The 20267-nt window shown below is 40.2% G+C and overlaps 1 protein-coding gene across 1 annotated transcript in view; it reads left to right on the top strand.

The window, feature by feature from the left end:
* SDK1 (sidekick cell adhesion molecule 1) overlaps positions 1–20267 on the top strand; it is a 983203-nt gene that overhangs the window by 751999 nt on the left and 210937 nt on the right. Inside the window, exons 15-17 of the mRNA XM_063090679.1 lie at positions 13338–13485; positions 14470–14610; positions 19365–19546. Coding sequence (XP_062946749.1) covers positions 13338–13485; positions 14470–14610; positions 19365–19546 — 471 coding nt within the window. The remainder of the gene's footprint in view (positions 1–13337; positions 13486–14469; positions 14611–19364; positions 19547–20267) is intronic.

Genomic DNA, 20267 nt, shown 5'->3' on the forward strand with positions numbered 1-20267 from the left:
GAGCTTGAACTGAGCCTTTGTCCATGCACTTGACTAAAGTGGAAACCCTATATGGACAATATGTTTGGTCTTCTACAATCATCCTGTAGTTTGCTGTCTGTGGAGTTTAATGGTTCTCTTGTTCCCGGTGCCTCTTTAGTAAGCCAGAGGCTCAGAGAGGGGCAGTAGTGTCCTAGGGCTTGGTTCAAGGTACCCACCTGTGGTCTGAGGAATGCAGAGGGTCAGGCCAGATAGTGGGTGAAGGAGGCTGGGGGATCCCTCTGTTGAGAGAGCACAGGGATTTTTGATGGTTTGATAGCAAGGACATATAAATAGCCCGAGAATTCTGTTGAACAGTGAAAGCATTTGGCCCATTCTCTAAAATGTTTGTTAGTTATGATCAAGAATGATCTTCCTTTGAGATTGTTGTGATCACAAGTGGGAAGAATGTCAGGAAAAAATTGCGAAAGACTTTGCAGTGTTCCAAATAAAAAAGAATAGATTACTGGCTGTCTTAGCACCCTTCAGTGTTATCTGATTCCTAGGGACCTGCAGTTTTCATTGTCTTTGGGCTATTTTACAACTCCGTAAATTGTAGAAAACTTGTAGTAATGCAAATGATTCTCATCCACGGAAATGCAAATAAATTTTGTCCTATAAAATGTAATTGGCTATTACTCTGCAGATATTGACTAGTTTTGCATTTTTTAAAAATTCATTTTAGCATCATCAGTATGTGTGTGTTGTTCAATTTCTTTGATATAGTTGTAACATCTTATAGGTTCCCTCATAAATTAATGAGTTAACTAAAATCTTTGATACATGTTCATTTTATATTTGTATAGAGACATGATTTTACCTTTTTAAATATTTATTCTTTAACATGAGTGAATCAGCATCATACAGTATCAGAAGCGTAGATGCTCATCTAATGCAAGAGTTGCCACAAGTTTCCATGGTAATGCTGATATTTGGTAGAGGTAATACTAGCTCTCAAACTGAGCCCTTGCATGTTTTCCATGGACTGGACTAAGGAATCCCACTGCTGAAATAGAATAATAGCAGTCTTTTACCAATTACTAAGAAAAATTAAATCTTTTTCCCGTGATTTTTTCTAAATCTTTGGCACCTGCTGCCACATGTCTTCTGGTAAGTTCTTGGAGGTAACGAGAATACTTACATGAAAAACTCAGAATACTTCATCTTATTTAGTTCTACTCTTAGCTTTTTAATAGATATGAGTATTTATGGTTGTGATTTTGTATTATACCTTATAATTTAAATTTAGTTAAAATATAAATTTGTACTTTTTATTATTAAATTTATATATGTGCATTGATAAAAATTTAGAAATTGTTTAAAGCACAAAGAATAAAAATAATCACAACAGTCCTTTGTATGCTGAAAGCCAGCCTTCCACTCATGCCCTTGGTTTCACTCCCACTTCCCAAACTCCCCCTGTACTTGGATTCATTATTTAATTTTTCTCGGCCCTCTGTCTGCAAGTTCTCCCTCTCTCCTGGCTTCTTCTACCTTAAAGGAGTGGGCTCTGTTAATTATCTCCACCTCCTAACTTCTCATTCATTCCACCCACTCTTTTCTACTGAAGCCATGTCATACTGTTCCAAAGGATGGATCCAGTGATCACTGCTCAGTCCACATCTCCTTGAATTGCTCTTCATTCAATGCTCTTGATCACTCAATTTCCTCAGAACTCTTGGTTTCTGTGTCTTGGCTTCTGTCTTCCTGTTCATTCTTACCTCTTATTCTCTTATTTCTCTGAATCATCTGAAGACTATTTCCTCTCCTGCCCCTAAAATGTTGGTTTTCCTTGGTTTCTCTTTCGCAGTAGACTGGTCTCATCCCATGTGCTTTCCCTAGTGATCTCATGTCTGTCCATGATTCATGGTTCACCCACATGTTGCAAGTCCCTGATGTGTGTTTCCAACCACTGAGCCTCAGATTATTGTGACAAAATGTCTTCCAGACATCTACACCTTGATGTCCTATAGGCTTATCAAACTCAAACTGTCTAAAATAGAACTTATCATCTACCCCCAAAGTTGTTCCTCTTCCAAGTTAGAAATATAACATCATTCTTGACTCCTTTTCCATTCCCTATCTCCCACAAATAAATCAGTACATTCTATTGGTTTTACATCATAAATTTTTATCTAATCCATTGCCCTCTCCATTTCTGCAACCACTGACCCTGACTGGCTAATCACCAGCACACTAATCCATGGATTTGTCCTCCTCAAATTTATCCTTCATTGAGCCACCAGATGGAGCTCTATGGAATACAGACTTGACCAAGTGAACTCTGCTTGAAAGAAACCCTTCAGAGGCTCTGCAGAGAAGATGCCACTGGGGGCATTGGGCAGTGAGGCTCAGATTCTCCCATAATCACCATTGGCTCCCCCAAAGTACTTCTATTTCAAACACAGCCCAAAGACTAGTCCTCAGCCCATCTTCTAACCAGATTGCTAGCCCCAATTTCCTCCTAGATAGAACTTCCCATTGCTTGAAGAATAAATACTAGGCTTATTAGCATGGTATATAGTACCATTTATCATCTGACTGCCACCTTCCTCTCCAGATTTATCATCAGCCACTTGTTGCTTTGCTTTTCATGCTTTGGCAACAAGGCATTGCTGATAGTTTCCCTAGCACACCAAATATTCAGTGCCACTGGATCTTTGCTCAGGACATCTGGGAGTTCTCTCCCTGTTCCTGCCCTTTTGCCTTTGTCTGGTCAGCTCCTACTTAGCAGCTCCTCTTAGGTGTTGTCCCTGGTCTTGAGGCACTGTCTCCAGTCTCCTCCTCTAGGAGACGCTGTCCCCAGCCTTCTCTGGGAGGTGCTGTCCAATCTCCTCTTTTAGGAGTCACTGTCCCCAGTCTCTTCCCTCCTGAGTTGCCTCAGCAGTGCTGAATTACCCCATAGGCAAAGTTAGCCCTTTGCAGCAGCAAAGACATGGTGGCAACACTAATGAAAATATCTAGAATGGAATTATTTTAATAATTTTACTAATTTTGCAAAGATTTTCTCCTATTTATGGTTCTGAGTTTCAGGTCTTCTGATAGTTGTTTTAGTTTGCATTTCTTTGACTACTAGTACATTCGAACATATTTTTCCAAATTGGTTGGCTTTTCGCACTTTCTTTGCTATGATCTGTTAATTTCCTTTCCCCCATTTTTCTATCAAGGTCTTAGGGGTTATTTTCTGTCATTTATGACAAGTATTTTTTCAATTTGCTTTTTACCCTTAATTTTTGTGCATTATTTTTGACATACAGAAGTGCTTGATTTTTATGTAGTTAAATCTATTGATATTTTCCTTTATGATTTCTTTTCTTACTTTTGTTTAGATATTTCAAGACTATCAAGCATAAAATCAATATTCTTATAGATTTTTACTTTGTTGTTAAAGCTTTAATTTTTAATGTATTTAACTCAAATTTATCTGAAATTTAGATATGTTATGTATTCTGACGTGACTTTTTCTTTCTTCCAAATAATCCATTTTTCCAATATGACTTATTGAATAATCCATTTATTTGTGTTGTTCCCTTTTTCATGTATTAAGGGGACCTGTTTTTACAAAAGTCTGTTTGGGATTTATTTGGTTGCATTGATCCATCATCTGTTTTTCTGCCAGTTTTACAGTACTTAAGTGTTTTAGCTCCGAAGTATGTTTTAATGACTGATAAAACAAGTCACTTCATCTTTTCAAAATTTATTTCTTGTCACTGTTTATTCTTCCAGAAAAAAAATTGGAATTATTTTGCGATGTTTCAAAAATAGCCCTGTTAAATTTTTAATCACGTTAAACTTATAATGAGTTTTATGAGAACCAACTTCTTAGTAATTTTGTCTTTCCATCCAGAAGGTAATGTGCTTCTCCGTTTGTTCATTCCTTCTTTTATATTGCTTAGTGAATTTTGCAGGTTTATATCCATAGGCTCTATACTTTTTTGTTAAAGTTGTAAGATTTTGTCTTGCTGCTGTTGTAAATAGAATTTCCCCCCCTGCTTCATCTTCTAACTAGTTATTGGAGCATAAGAAAGCTAGTGATGTTTAGGCATTTATTTTCCATCCAGCCGTTTTCCATATTTTCTTATTATTCTTATAATTTTTCAGTTGATGCTCTTGGTTTTCAAAGTAGACAATCAAATCTTCTCCAAACAATAAAAATGTATTGTTTTCTCTTTGTTTTTCATATCTTACTGGGTTGGTCAGAATAATTTAAAATAATAATTGGCAGAGCAGCATCTTTTATTGTTGTTTTTCCCCTAATCTCAATGTCTACTAGGATTTTCCGGTTAATATGTAATATTGATTTTTTTCTTGTTTATTGAGATATGATGTTCATGTAAGAGATCTTAATTGAGTTTTGACAAATATATATATATACACACACACATATGTAGCCCACACTTAAAACAAAATACAAATCATTTTCAGCATGCCGAAATTTCCTTTGTGTACATTTCCAGTCAGTCTTCCTCCTTCAAAGGCAAACACTCTTCTGACTTCTATCCCCATAGATTAGTTTTGCCTTTTTTTGAACTTCATATAAATGAATATGATATTGATTTGAAAGAGTGATTTTTCATCATGTAACATTCTCCCATTCCTAATTCTTAGGATTTAAAAAATTGTGTAGGGAAACTTCTTATTTCTAAGCAGATTATTTTTGACATAACTAAATGTTACATTTATAAATACCATATGACTTACATGGGAAACTTCAATATATGAATATTCTGCAGTTTCCGAGCTCTGGCCTGAATTCCTGAGGCCCTGCCCTCTGGAAAGGTTTCAGAGCTGATGCTCTGAGGGGCTTGGTCTCCACCCACGACCCAGCGTTCCCTAGCATCCAATTTGAAATCAATGCACTTTTCTTTAACTCAGAAAGAAACACTGTCTTCTAAAAATTAGGAGTTAATACCATATCTCCATCTTTTCTAAAAATGTGCTGGAAGGAATGTCAAATTGGAAGAACATTTCTGTGTCTTCTGCAACATTCACTGTCTCTCACGTATAGTTCCATACAATAGCTGTCTCTGCTGCTGAGAGAATGCTTGTTTGTTTTGATGAACTTAGGAGCTTCTGAAACTCTGCCATTCAATGTTTCCTTTTTGCCTTGGTTGTCAGGAAGCCCAAAGCTAAAGTGAGTGCCTAACTGAAGTGCTTAAGTCATCCCTGGTGCTTAAACCATCTCTCTGTCTTCTCCTTAATAATTTCAGATTTATTTTTGTGTATTTTTATTTTCACTTTATCATTCAATTTTATGTATATTTCACTTTAGAAGATCTGTAAGTCCTCTTTACAAGTACGAAACGTACCTCTTTATACATGCACACACACACAAATCTTATGTTAACATACTTGAGGGGCAGGCCCATGTGCAAATGGAGCCATCAGCCTTTTTGCCTTTATTTTTTTTTCTCCTCATTGCCTTGGGATACAGAGCATAGCAACTTCAGGCAAATCTGTAAATTGTGTTGTCACTCCTGTCTGACAGTATTAGACACAGGGAGATACCTGGAAGAGCATAAATGCAATTTGGGAAGCACAAAACACTCACAAAATTAAATAACAAATCCAGGAGCACAAGAGATGGCATAAGTTAGTACATAATCAATTGGAAGAGAAGTGGCACTGAGAATTGGGACCATCAAAGGGGCAGTCACTGCAGGAAGCAGAGATCAGGGAGGACACCCATGGAAGTGGGCCTTGAACTGTATGGGCTGGATTTGGATGTAGTGGTGCCTTGACAAGGGAGAATGGTGGCCAAGAACGGCAGAGGCTTGGATGCAAGACAGCAAATTGGTTGTCTAGGAAATTTTCCAGGCCAAGTGAGTTGGAGCAGAAAGTTCTTTGGAGCAGGAGAAGCTGGAGGCAAGGCTGAAATGGACTACTTAAAAAAAAAACAACTCTATATGATAATATATTTTTAGGTACAAAGGAATACATTCTCACTGATGCTAGAGAAATAATGCAAGATGAATAAAGGAAGAATTTCTTATCTTCCTCCACCATGAGTGACCATTGCTAGCAGCCTAGCATATATCGTTCCACACTGAAAAGGGAGGCCTGTGAGGAATACAGAGAGACCAAACAATGCCAGACCAGAGCCTTACAAAACAGAGAGGCATAGAAAGCTGTTGAGGAAGGCGTGTTGTGTGAAAACAAGTTTTTAGCAAAATTAACCCAGAAGTTTGTACAGGAAACTGTGTGTAAAGTTCAAGGAGTGGGAGAGCATGGGAGGCTGAGGGCCTTGTGCAGGAAGGTCAGTCATTCCTGAATTGCTGCTTAGATTCCTCCAGGAAGGAGAGGGCCGAGGATGGTTGGAACCTCAGGTCCGCTGGTCCTGAGGAGCACTCGTCCGGGCAGAGCATGCATTAGCTTGATCGAAGCATGCTGAGTTTGAAATGATGTTTTGTGGTTTGGGTCACAATATCCTACAGGCAGTTTGCCTGTCCTTTGGGGATTCAGGTTGTAATATCCTATGGGCAGTTTGCCTTTCCTCAAGTGTGGAACATTCTAGTGCTGACAGTGATCTGCTCCTTATCTTTACCAATTCATCTCTGCTTTCTTAAGCATGGCTTAGTTATGCCAGCTGCTGGTCCAAGACTAGCTCTTAGAAAACATTCTCCAAAGCCCAGTGCCTCTCCCAAGCTCCTACCCCAGTGTCTTTGGGGGAGTGGACTCTTCCTCCACATAGAGAATTTCTAAGCTGGAAGCGCAGTTCTTTCTTCTGCTGCCGCAGGTGTCTTTTCATGTACTGAACCATCAGCTGTCTTGCACTCCGCTCTCCATGAGCTCATTTGCTTGGGTGTGAAAGCCGCTCCCGACTGTCACTGCACAATGTGTTAAACATCTTCATCCCCATTTGCTATTATGCACTTAAAAGCTGATGGGCTTTGTGCTGTTTTGTTTGCCAAAATGGCAAAGAGGCTTTGTTCTTTATGCTTCAAATCGTTTTAATGCTGTCTTTGAAGCATATCTCACATAGGTATTTCTTAATAGTCGCAGAGTTATTAGGGAGTATTTTATGTTTTAGCTCATTTTTCTTTGGGCTCTTGCATATTGAGCCTCACTTTAATAGTATTTTCTCCCATTTTAAAATGCATGCAGGGAGACAGTGCCTGTCACAGGTAGGGAAGGGAGGGCCATTGCCTTGTTATGGGCCCGGAGAGGGGTGAGGTGGAGGGCTTCAGAGTTCACTCCTTGGTTAGCTCCCTGCCCTCAGGCAAGATGAGGAGTGGGTGGGAGCCCAATGTGCCCCACATCCTCTGTTGGTCCTCACTGTCTGGAAGGCTCTGCCCAAGCTTGTCCTGCAGACTGACATAACTTCCTACACTGGTATGTCTGCTGTGGCTGCTCAGTACAGACTAGAGACTGGCCCCTATGGCTTGTGGTTTCTAAGGCTGGGCCAGCTTCCATCCAGAGAGGGCCACCTGCTCCCTCCTGTAGCCTGCCAGCCAAGGTTAGATCCATCTCCTTGCCTGCCTTGGGGAGGTTTACCACCATCATTGTAATAGGTCTCCTATCCAAGGCTGAGTTCCCCTGAACTTCTGGATTTGTCTAATCCCTATTTTATCCTCTTTTCACTTCTTTGGAGGGAATGGCTTCTCCAGCATATTGGCCCACACCCTCCTGAGAGCATTTGTCTCTTCATGGGCCTAAGCCAAAGCCCAGTCCTTTGATGGGTCACCTTTGGTGCCCCTGACCTGCAGCTCCGGAGGCCACAGTCCCTTGGATATGAACAGCTGAAGGCCCCAAAGTCTGTCCCTGGGATTTGTTCACGTCCCTTTGCTGGGGGTTTTGTGTATTTCCTAAATATGTCAGCTCTTTAGTTCTTAACTTTTAAGGCAAAACTTGGTGCATTTTAACCCTAACCGTGCAGAGTTTTATTATTTCCGTAAAGACACGTACAGCAGAGAAAGCCTTCCTAAAGTGAATGATCTCAAACTGCATCTTAACTGTTTACTCTTTGGTGTTTTGTTTTAGGTAGAAAATTCCCATCCATTTCACAGTCCTTCTCCCTGTTCTATGAAGTCTCTGTCTGGTCTTAGTCTCTTTCTTTCTCAGGCATCTTTAGTGGCTTGTGGCCTATCCCTCCTGTGGTCTCAATCTTATTTCTCAGGGTTTCCATGAGTGGGTCTATGTCACAACATTCTTTCAAGACTGTGTTTGTGCTGACATGTTTTAAATATGTCTAGTGCTTGATAGAGTCACAGCCATCCAGAGGGCCTCACAATCCTTTTGCAGGAGTACAGTCTATGCTACAAATGTTTTCTCTACTACCTTAAGCTTAAAATTCAATAGTGCCACTAAAAATTACAAATGTTTCTTTCATTCTTCTAATAGTTTTTAAACTAGAATCCTTAGAAAAATTTTATTTAACCTTTGCAGAACTAGTTATTATCTATGCTTCTCTTTTAATGCCCAGATGAGCTTTGACTAGACCAAGAGAAGCTTTTCCTTAGACGTCTACTAGGTTTGCCTGTCTCTGAGTTCTCAGACTCCAGCCTGGACGAGTGGCTCGGAGTGGGGATTCATTCTGCAACCTGATGCTAAGCAGTAGAATCTATGGAGATTACTTGTTGCCTGGGCTTTGAAATTCTGTGTCTCTGTTCACATGACAATAATTTATGAGCATTTTAATATGAGGAAGCAAACATTGTTCAATCCACCAAACTAATCTCAATAACTCATTGAGCCGAACACTAAAATATAGGTTGGAGTCTGAAAAATTTGAAAATAATTACAGAAATCACTGGAACAACCATGAGAATTGTTTAAAAGCACAACTTCCATAAGGACATATGCTTGTTTTATTTTTTTCTCATCCTCTTTATTTTCTGAAGTGTTGCTAATGAACTTATATTACTTTTTTGTGGTGTACATAATATACATGTATATACATATACACACAAACATATACATACATACAAATACTCATACAAATATACATACACACAAAATATATATCACATAAAGTTTACCATTTTGTATTACTTTTATGTTGTGAAAAATGTGGTCTGGGAGGTGGACACATGGTTCTCAGGATGGGTCCAAGTTTAGTGTGGCTTATGTAATTTTGGAGCTCTCCTTAAGCAAGATAATGCAAAATTGAAAGGGCCTCTGTTGGGAAGGCCAACATGATGAGGAGCCAAGAGCTCAAGGCCCCTCTGTTCATACTCCTGGAGCTGATGTGAGCCTCCTACCAAGAACTTATACCTCATTGAGAAAATGGTAATGCTCTTTTTTATTTGAAAAAGCTCCTGTACATTTTCAAAGATTGAACACCACCAACTTTTCAGCCAGCAGACAGAATGGAGTAATGATTAAGTCCACGTGGATTCTGGGTCTTGCTGTTAAGAAAGAAAAAGATTAATGATGCCCCTCTGTATAACAGAGGTTGTTTAATAGTCTAATGAGAGAAGTCTAAAATTCCTCAGTCTTCTAGATCAGAGGCACAAGAGGAGTCCCTAAAGGGAAAGAAGAAAGGTATTGAAACTTTTATCGGATGGTTTCCTTTATCAAAAGATTCTTCTATGTTCCAGTCCCTAAGACACGCATCATGTAGCCTCTTTCGTGAGGACTAGCTGGGAGAAGAATCTTTTAAAGGGATTTGCTTATTGATTATCAGGAACAGACTTGCTATTTAAATTTTAACAGTTCTCAGTGAGCTTGCAATTCTGAAGCTTGTGAATGAGCAAATCCTTCCAAATCACTGGTGGGTTTTTTTTGGTGGTACAAATCAGAGTGCCCATGAGATGGATCAGGTTTATTTGTATTAGTTTTCAGTTTAATCTCTCTTCCTGCCAGATCTTTTATCTTCTAGTAGGAGAGGGAAAAGAATAAATAAAGAATTCTGTGGATGTAACTGGAGGACTGAGCAGAGCCCCAAGGTACAAAGAAGACTAATAGGCCCTGTTGTCAAATTAAACTGGGCAGCAGATCCTGCAACTCGGGGTGTGGACTTTCAAGAGCTGTTTACACTCTCAGTGAACAAATGGTGAGGACCACGTGGGGTGGGGACTAGAAGGATCGCTCCTAGGGCAGGAAAGGCAGCACCCTGAGGCTCTCTCTGCCCCTTCCCTGTTGTGATTAATCCTTTCAGTCAACTGGCTACAACACTGTCCTTTTGATTTTGTCTCTTTCTGAAATGACTGTTATTCTCTTTGAATCTGACCAAGCAGGTGAGTCATTCACTTATAGACATTGTGAAATCTGAAGGAAGAAAGGGATGATGGAAGAACAGTTTTATTGAGTACAATATCAGTCAGGGCTCCCTCAGGAAACTGATGGCACTCTCGAGTTATAATAATCAAGGAGGAAGTTTTAGAAAGGAAATGTTTACAGAGGTGTGGATGGAAGGAAACCCCACTAACCTGGGATTGGTAGCCTCAGAGCCAGTTCCACCCTTAGTTCAAAGAGACCATGGGAGTTGCAGAACCCAGAAAGAGAGATTGTGTAGAGCTTGTGGAACCTTTGGATGAAGGACTCACATAGTCTGAGGCAACCTCCCAGTAAGGAAGAAAGAGCCCTGACTTGGCTCTCATCCTGACGTACCAGGGGAGCCACAAAGGAGCCCATGGGGCAGGGCAGGATGGAGAGGGTGGAGCATGGATCTGGAGGGGAGTGGGAGCTATCCGGCCCAAGTATCCATCTTCGGCCAGGCTTCTTGCTGGATGCTAATATCCATTATCTTATTTCATACCCAGGCAGTCTTGGGAGTTATATGTTATTCCTTCTATCCATCTTTTTACCATTTGTTTTCATTTTTATTTGTGGTAAAATACACATAACAAAATTTACCATCTTAACCATTTTTAAGTGTATGGTCAGTAATGTTAAGTACATTCCCATTGTTGTGAACCCCTCACCACCATCCATCTCTTTTCATGTTGCAAAAGGAAATTCTGCACTCATTAAACAATTACTCCCTATTTCTCCCTCACTTCATCCCCTTTCCACTTTCTGTCTCCAGGAATTTGACTACTTTAGATTTCTCATATAAGTCGAGCCACACAGTATTTGTCTTTTTGTGACTGGTTTGTTTCACTTAGCATAATGTCTTCAAGGTTCATCCATGTTGTAGCTTATGTAAGAATTCCCTTCTTTTTAAAAGCTGAATAATATTCGTTGTATGGATATACCCCATTTTGTTTATCCATTTATCCATCCATGGACACTTTTTGGCCATTGTAAATAATGCTGGTATGAACACAGGCATACAAATATCTCTTTGAAACCCTGCTTCCAGTTTTTTGGGTTATACTCAAAAGGGGAATTAATTGCTATATGATATGGTAATTCTATTTTTAACTTTTTGAGGAACCACCATACTGTTTTCTGTAGTGGCTACACCATTTTATATTCCACCAACAGTGTGCAAGTGTTTGAATCTCTCCACATGCTCGCCGCCTGTTATTTCTGTTTGTTTGGTTTTTTTGGTAATAGCTGTCCTAATGGGTGTGAGGTGGCATGTCATTGTGGTTTTGATTTGTCCCTCATTTTTATAAAAGCAGTTCAAACAGAATTGAACAACTGTAAGTGGAAGAGCTTGTAGTCAACTTTGGTCTCCATGTTGTTTTCTACTATATATCAGTTGTCTTCAGAATGAAAACTGTATTTCCTTGAAAGCTTGACTTGGCATGGAGAGGCCCTGCTTCCTACCAACCAAGTTCAGTTACACCGTTGTTAGGGAAGGCTCTTTCATCTTCTGCATTGACAAATGACTCTTTTCTGCTTAGAAAACCAGATCACCATGAGACATTTGATGCTAATAGAAGGGTCTCAGACTCCCGAAGTGAAGAGAGAAGTTGGTGTGAGTTTTTCCATAGTTTATTGGGGAGCACACATTGTTTTTTTAAAGGAAACATAGAGGGGGATCCTCATCAACTGTTCATTATCCATGTCACTGATAATCAAAAGCCAAGAACACTGAAACGCCCAGCTGGTGGTGAAGACTGCATTCCCAGAAAGCCATTTTTGGAAGCAGCTTTATTTGAAATAATTTAAAAGACTCAATTTTCATAGCCAACTGGCATCATGCTTCAGAGCAGCTTAACTTTGTGTTAAGGAATCCACCTAACTCTGAATTAGTGATAGACATCTCTGTGTGAGAGTCAACAGAAGTTACCACTGAGAGTCTCATTTTCATTTTGGAGCAATTTGTGCCTACTTTCTTGGTTGCTTGTCAGGAACCTGAGTGCATTTCTGATGAGCACCCTGGCAAAGCCTTGTGAATCTCCATGGTTCTTTAGGTTTTGGGAGAAGAGGCTGTGATTTTATGTGTGGAGTTTACATGCAGCTGGATAGTCTATGATCTGAGCATAGCCTAACACCATAGTGGAAATCATATGCCGCCTCTTTTTGACCATCTCCAATGTGAGTGAGAGGGATTTTAGCACCACTTCAGAGGAACTAGAAAGACGTTTTTATTTCCACAAGAATCCTCCCTCCCCCATATTTCACTTCACTAATAGCTTGAAAATGCAATTCAGGCATCATTGCAATTCAGAAAGAGAACTGATAGTGGATGCTCGAAGTCATTGCCAGATCTTGTTCTTTCCAGGACATCACTCTGCAAAATGATTGGGCTGAAAATCATGTGTAAACTCTGTAAAAAAATCTTGCAAAGGTGTAGGATCCCCAGCAGAACCTTCTGATGCCTTGCGGGTAAGGGCGCATTTGGCTGACAGAGTCACTCTTCCACACCTGCCGGAAAGTTGGGTGGAAAGATATTCGAAACTAATTGTGAATTTCATTATGCCTCTCTCCAGCCAAAGGCACACAGGGGTGTGGTGGTGTAATGGGCTGCCACACAGATGGGTTGCAAAATGCGCAGCCCATCTGTCTTTATCATGCTCATTTCCTCTTTTATTAAAATGTTAATGAATATAGTTTTTATTTATCATTCAGTGGCATGTGCAGCATCCTTTTCTGGGAAACAAATCTGCAATCTGCCTAACCATGTGAGCCGACAGAGAACTTTTCCCATTACATATTGAATCAGGAATATTTTGGTTCTTTTAAAACTGCCGTATGCAGGTTGAACAAAAAATTCCTTTACTTGTTGATGGCAGCATGGGGGAAATGGAAAGCACACTATATTTGGGGTAGGAAACCCTGAGTTTCACGCCAGGCACCCTAGTTGCTACCCATGTGACCATGAGCTTTGGTCTCCACATCTGTTAAATGGGGGTAACCACTCCCTCTCTTGGAGCTGTCTTGGTAAGCAAATGAGATAATTTATGGGAACACATTTGCATTCACTTATTATCATTCAGACATGAGTTTATGTGGGTTTGATTTTGCTTTGCTCATTCTTTTAGACTCTCCATGGAAAGTGCATCTGTCAAATGTTGGCCCCGAGATGACAGGCGTCACTGTGAGTGGCCTGACTCCAGCTCGCACCTATCAATTCAGGGTGTGTGCAGTGAATCAAGTGGGCAAGGGCCAGTACAGCGCTGAGACGAGCAGGTGTGTGAAGCCCATCCCTCTTTGTGGTGACAGGAGCAGCTTGGTCCTGAAAGTTAAATAGAAGCATTGTATTAGGTGGAGGAAATTGAACAAAGTAATCAACCTGAGTCACTTAGGGATATTGGCAAAAATGTGGGCAGAAAAGTCTGTCACAAAGAGAGAAAACAGTCATGTGTTGGACTAGCTGGGTTTTCCCGAATTGCTCTGAGGCAGGTTTTTTGGATTTCTCCTGTGGTGTCCTGGCTGTCCCTACATAAGTCATTCCTGATAGCATAGCCTTCTGTATACAGGAAATTAAGAGCTTATGTGTTTTCCATGTCCTTTATCCACCCTGACTGCCAGCAGGGTGGCAGCTAGTGCCACCATCTTGACAAGTAAACACCTAGCAGGGTGTTGTGAGGGAAGCTGAATGACTCCATTGTTTCCGTGGCAGTGTTGCATTCCTGAGTGGTCTTTATGCTCACTCATCCCTGGGAGGGCTGCTTCAGAAGCTCATTCAGATGTGACATGGGAAAGTGTCTCCATCAAATCTCAGTGAGTCCTCCCCAGCCAACCTGCGCTTTCAAAAGGCTTTAGTTGTAGAATAGTTGCGATCTAAATGACTTTTTTCAAAATGTGGGAGTTTGATATAAGAAATGTTGAAAGAGCCAAAGAAAACAATTTGGAAAGGGTCTCAGACTACAGGCCTGTGAGCTGGCTCGTTAAAGCTTGTAATCTTTTTAAAGAGCTGAGGCACTGAGTTATGGAGACAGAATAAGGGCACCTCCTGTGTCTTCCTTGTTGCTTGCTTAACTGATTTTCTATTATGTTGACTTGTTGTAACTACTTCACACACTTCCCTTCAGTTTGATCATGTGTGTTTTGGTTTTCTTGTCACCCAAATTTTGTAAATAGTCAGGCTCAAGATTCAGCAAGATAGAGAATGCAAATGAGAATCCTTTGTTTCTGGCACTCATCACTCGTCTGCTCATCTTTTATTTTTAGGCTGATGTTACCTGAAGAACCACCCAGTGCTCCCCCCAAAAATATAGTGGCCAGTGGGCGTACTAATCAGTCCATCATGGTGCAATGGCAGCCGCCCCCGGAAACGGAGCACAATGGAGTGCTGCATGGCTACATCCTCAGGCAAGTAGCCTGTGACTGGCCATTTCTACACAGTCATTATAAAGAGTCAAGTGTCTGTTTCACTAAGGTTGCAGACTCAGATGTCTGTAGGAGCCCAACAGTAATCAGGAGGATCAGGCGAGTGTGAAACTAGGGAGTAGTGGAGACTGCAGCAGACTGGAGAGCACAGCTCCTGTGGACAGCCTTGCTGAGACATTCCGTGCACTTCCAACCATAAAGTATAAGTATACACACAAGACTGGCACCAGCCATTGCTTTTTGGGAAAAGAATGGAGGGGAGGTATTATGGGTTGGGAGCAAGGTGTGCTTTTCACTGTAAATCCTTTAATTCCATTTAAGTTTTCTCCAGGGGCACATATTATTAAACATAATTAAAAACTATAATAATTAGATTTAATTATTACAGCTAATTGTTACCATGCTAGTATGTTGCTCAGTATTGCCAGATCTTCTTGTATTGCAAGGAAATCCAAAAATCTAGGATTTTACATACAATCTGACAACTTTTAGACATAACAAATGAAAACAATGTATTTTGAAATGTAGGGCAGGCCAAATGCACATATCCACAGGCCAGTTATAGCTGAAGGGTGGCCAGTTTGCTGTCTCTGCCCAAAAGGGTGGTTAAGCTTTTAACAATATTGAAAGAACTAATATCAGAACTTGGCTGTGTTTGACAGAAGAAATCACCTTTGCCGAATCTACTAATTTTAAAATTGCACTGAATGTGATAATTGCAGTGGTTTGTTGACACAAGTAAAAAGAAAAAAAAAGCAGTATTAAAGGATAATCATTAAATCTCTTCTAATAGATTGTACTGCTGTGGATGTATTTGTTAATTTTATCAGCCTTTTTGAGACAGTAACTGTAGGTATCCATTATTCTCTTCTTCCAAATGCCTACCCTGGCCTCATTCTGAGTGTATGATCAGTAAATACTTGGCTAACAAAGGTCTTAAGTGGATGAATTTAATTTCTTAGATAAATGTAAGAAGTTGTGAAAGTGTTGCTTCTTTAACTCCATTGTCTTTGTATATGAAGGACAGCTTGTTCCCAATATATGTATTTATATAATCATCCATTCATCATTTAATACATGTCTATCTATACACATGTAATATTTGCCTGTCACAACCAACTCATTGCTTTTCTCAAGGTTTTCCTCAAGATATGAATTCTTCTCTAAGCCAGATCATTATTTACCTGAAGTGGTTTAAATGAGCCATCCCTGGGGGAGCACAAAGGGCTAGAATTAGCACTCAGGGCCCCTTTTGTCTCCTTGTCCCAACTGTCCTTCCCTCTTTCAAAGAAGGGCAAAGAGGAGACTGAGATTCTGTCCCCTGTGGGCAGGGGGCCTGTGGACTCTGGTTCCTGTTGATGCTTCTGGAATAATTCCCAATTGCTTGATGTTTCTTCTCTCCAGAAAATATCCTGGTGCTTCCTACTGCTTGAAGGCTGAGGTTTTCTGTCACATTCATGCTTCTTGCTCTTGCTCCAGCTTTAGCCCATTACCTCTTATCCCATACCCATCAACTAATGAAAATAATTGGCCTGCCCTCTCCAACCAGCCCCGCACATGCTTGTCATCCCAGCTTTTTTTCAGCACGTGGGGGAAATGTTTCCTTAGGCTGAAGCTGTCAAGTAAGGACTTTAAAAGTCATCCCACAGAAGCAGGCTCGGGGCACAAAGTTTAATAATAAAATCTCTCTGATGTTATGAGGCTACATCAGGGACTGCACGTTTCTCTATTTGTAGGATTACTACTGTTAAAAGGATTTTCCATCATGGAACCAGTAGAATTGAGTGCTGGAGAAGGTGGTATCTGTATTTTTAGGAGCTTAAATCAAAAAAGCCCTAAAATGAGTGTGCTTTACCATAGTCCTGTGAATATCAAAGTTTTCAGAAATTAAAGACCCATGCCAAAGTGAATTTGCTTGGAAACATTTCCAAATAATCCTCCAGTCTGCAAATCAGCTCTCTGTTTGCAAGTTTGTATCCTCCAGGGCACAGTCTCTGTGTCAGATCTGAGGCACAATACATGGAAGAGCAAATGGAAATAAATCACCTTCATGGCTTCAGCCAGAAGAAGTATTTAGGATGCATGTGCAGTAATAAAATATTTATAATAATAGGCAGGGTGTTTCTTTGTGAGGAGCGTAGGGGTTATGTCCTTTAGAAACATTCTCCTGTAATTTCTGTATACAAAAATCATCTCGTTCTAGCCAAGACGGTCTCCTGGGCAGCATATCCTACCAGTAAGAGGAGGATGCCCTGCACTTTCGTTATTAATTGTGACCTTCTTAGACATCCTGTGAATACTACAAAAGCACCCTCGGCCACTGGTTAGAATGCACCAACCTGCATGTTCCGGAAGGAGGCATAGCCCATTCTGAAGATGTAAATTCTGCAGTTTGTTTTTCACAGTTGCATGAAGAGTAGCCTGGGAGAAGACAGGCGGCTCATCATGCAGCCAGTTTCGCGTAGCTCCAAGATCTCTCTTTCTTCTACAGTTCTTCGTAGAAGAGCAGTGGGTTTGTTTGTTTGTTTAATGTTTAGTAGGTGCTTTACACTTCCAGATCTCTTTCACATTCATTGTTTCATTTGGTTCTTGCAGCAACCATGTAAAATGCCGTTATTATAATTCCCATTTTAGAGAGATGGAAACCAAAGTTCAGAGAAGTTAAGAATTTGCCTGAGATCACCAGCTCAAAAGTAGCTGAGCGGGGACCTCAGCCAAAATCTTCTGATGGTAATTTCTTTGCTTTCCCCTGGAATGTATATCGTATAGTGATGGGTCCACATGAGCAAACCCTTCTCAAGAGGTCAAGTTCATGTGTCGTACTGATTATGGGTGATCTATGGTGCCATTCTCATGCCCAGGCTACTCTGGTGTATGGTATGGGTGTGGAGCCAATTTTTACATTTTTCCAAATGGGCTGTATAATTGTCTCAGTGCCATTTATTTTAAAAGTTTCTCTTTAGATAGGGAATTTAAATGGAAATGTCTTTCACATGGGTTAATCCATGCTAAGCCTTTCTCCCTGTGGCCCACTGCCTTGAGAACTATCATATTCTATAAATGAACTGAACACCCACTGTGAATTGCACCTGCACTTACTTGCTGTAGGTAGTTCTATAAAGGAATGCCAATTCAGTAGGTATCAGAAGTGGATGGAATATGAAGCAAAAATGTGGTCTGATAATTTAACTCTCATTTTTGCCCATCACAGAATAACACTCTCCCTCTTCAGGCTGTTTACTCCTTTCAGAAAAGAGGCAGAAGTAGGTCTTGGACCTTCCGGCTATTCGAGTGCTCTCTGCTCTTGATCATTTATGTTTCCTATCAAACAGACCTCTCACCAAGTGCAAATGGTCTGTAACAAGAGGGGATGAAAGATACTCTCAAAAATCCTGATTTTGTGAAGAAACATTCATTGCCATTTCTCTGTTTTCTTATGACATTTTCAGCCATCTTTCTCTTTGGAAAGTTTTCTTACATTTAAGGGCCTGCATTTCTGGGTTTCTTCTTTTTTCTGATAAAGACAGCCATACTGGTGCCCTGGTGTGTTTCTATCTCAGATCACAGACCAGCCATACTGGTCCATGTGTGTCTATTTCAGATCCTTCCCCTCTGTGCTCAGGTGCTCTGGCCTGTGGGACAGTGCAGGCAACTGATGTAGAATCTGCAACCCATAGAGGTCAAAGCTCAGTGGCTCAAAGATTCCAACATGCCATAAAAAGTTAACAGATTTATTTCTGCCATTTTGGTTTTGGATCCCTCATCAATCTTTTCCCCTTTCCATTTCTCATACAAAGCCATATTTTCCTGAGAGAAGAACCTCTCCTGGGATAGAATTTAGATGCTTTCAGAAGCTGTATAGGATGACTAGGAAATTACTCCACTGTACATGTCCCTCACTTTCCCCAGGGGGAGTGATCCATAAAAGCTCAATAAATTAACTGAATTAGTCAGTGCAGTTCATTAACTTCTATAAACTGAATCATGGAAAAACATTTACTAATCAAAAAATGCTCTAAAAGTCTTTTCATAGTACAAGTAGCAATTTCCTACTTTATACATTTTCTAAGTCCAGAGTTGTGTAAGTCGCTTTTTTTAATAAACACAACTTTAAATTTCTTCCTTTACTACACTGAAGAACATATACTACCCAAGCACTCACAAAGGTCCCCTGAAAAGTAATATGTCATACTTAGCATTGGACTAGTATTTTAGAAGTGTTAACACCTTTTCAAAGCCACTTATTCTAGCTCTGGGATATACTTAGACAAATCTAGAATTCCTAGAGGGAAACAGAGCAGGAAGCTTAGTCTGTGGAGACCAAGAGGCCACATGCTGTTTGCTTCTCGATTTCTCCCCACATTTCAACGTCACAAAAGGAAAGTGTTTCTCAAACTGATTTACAGCAACACCATGATGGAAATCGTGTCTGGAATTTTTGTACTAAGTCACTTTACTCCCTAGACAAGTTACACTTAAAAAGCTGTAATTTTTCCTTAACTGTACTGTAGTTGAAATGTCAGCTCTGTTTTGCCCAGAGTTTATAATCACTGTGAGATTAGGTTATACTTTTAAAAATTGTTGAATTAGGAAATGGTGTTGTCTGGGGCAGACCTCTCAGCTCTGCTTCTGTTTATTTACTTCTGTTTTCCTCTAACCATGCAAAATAACGTGGGTAAACCCAATTCCTGTTTCAAATTATTTCTCTTCCATCATGGACTTCCTTTGTGTTGCAGATACCGCCTGGCCGGCCTGCCTGGGGAGTATCAGCAGAGGAACATCACCAGCCCTGAGGTGAACTACTGCCTGGTGACAGACCTGATTATATGGACACAGTATGAAATACAGGTGGCAGCTTACAATAGTGCTGGCCTGGGCGTCTTTAGCAGGGCAGTGACTGAATATACCTTACAAGGAGGTAAGCTTGCTTTCCAAAGCCACAAGGTTGCGCTATCTTTTTGGGGGAGAAGGGTTTGCAAAATTTGATTGGAGTGTGTTAGAAATAAAAATAAAGGATTCCATCCTCTACGCTGCATTTAGAAGAAAATCCATTACGTGTTTAATTTAATCTCTCCACCCATTCCTAAACTAAAGCAATGCTGTAGAAAGGAGACAAATAATATTCCAACTGCTTTTTTCAAGGGCAGGAAGTATCTATACACATCCTTTAACTGGTACACTTATTCTTGAAAAGTTCTGTGGAACTGAGTTTTTCTAAATGGAATAATTGTATGTTTTGCAGTAAAGTTTGCTGTGGAGTTCTATGTGATACTATGAATGTTTTTCAAAGAGAATAATGATTTACAATTTTGTTTTTAGTGATGTAATCTGATTATTGGTAATGGAGTTTGCAACCTGGTGCTTTGTGGGGTTTTTTTTTTTTTGCCTTTTTCAGTTACACAAGCAGACAATTTACTAGATCAATAAAAACTCCCTCCACTCCTGAAAAAAAAAAAAGTGACCAGACAGAATGTCGTAAAGCCATTGGGTTTTAAATATATGTGCTAAGACCCAGCCCCATCATTTTAAAGCTTTCTACAGTGTACAGCTTTGCCACTGTATCCTGGAGGATTCAGGTCTCAGCTCCAGGAAGAGCTAGGCATGGGAGACATTCTCTGCATCTGCATTTCATTGTTATT

This window comes from Cynocephalus volans, chromosome 3 (genome assembly GCF_027409185.1).
Source record: "Cynocephalus volans isolate mCynVol1 chromosome 3, mCynVol1.pri, whole genome shotgun sequence".
Taxonomy (NCBI): Eukaryota; Metazoa; Chordata; class Mammalia; order Dermoptera; family Cynocephalidae; genus Cynocephalus; species Cynocephalus volans.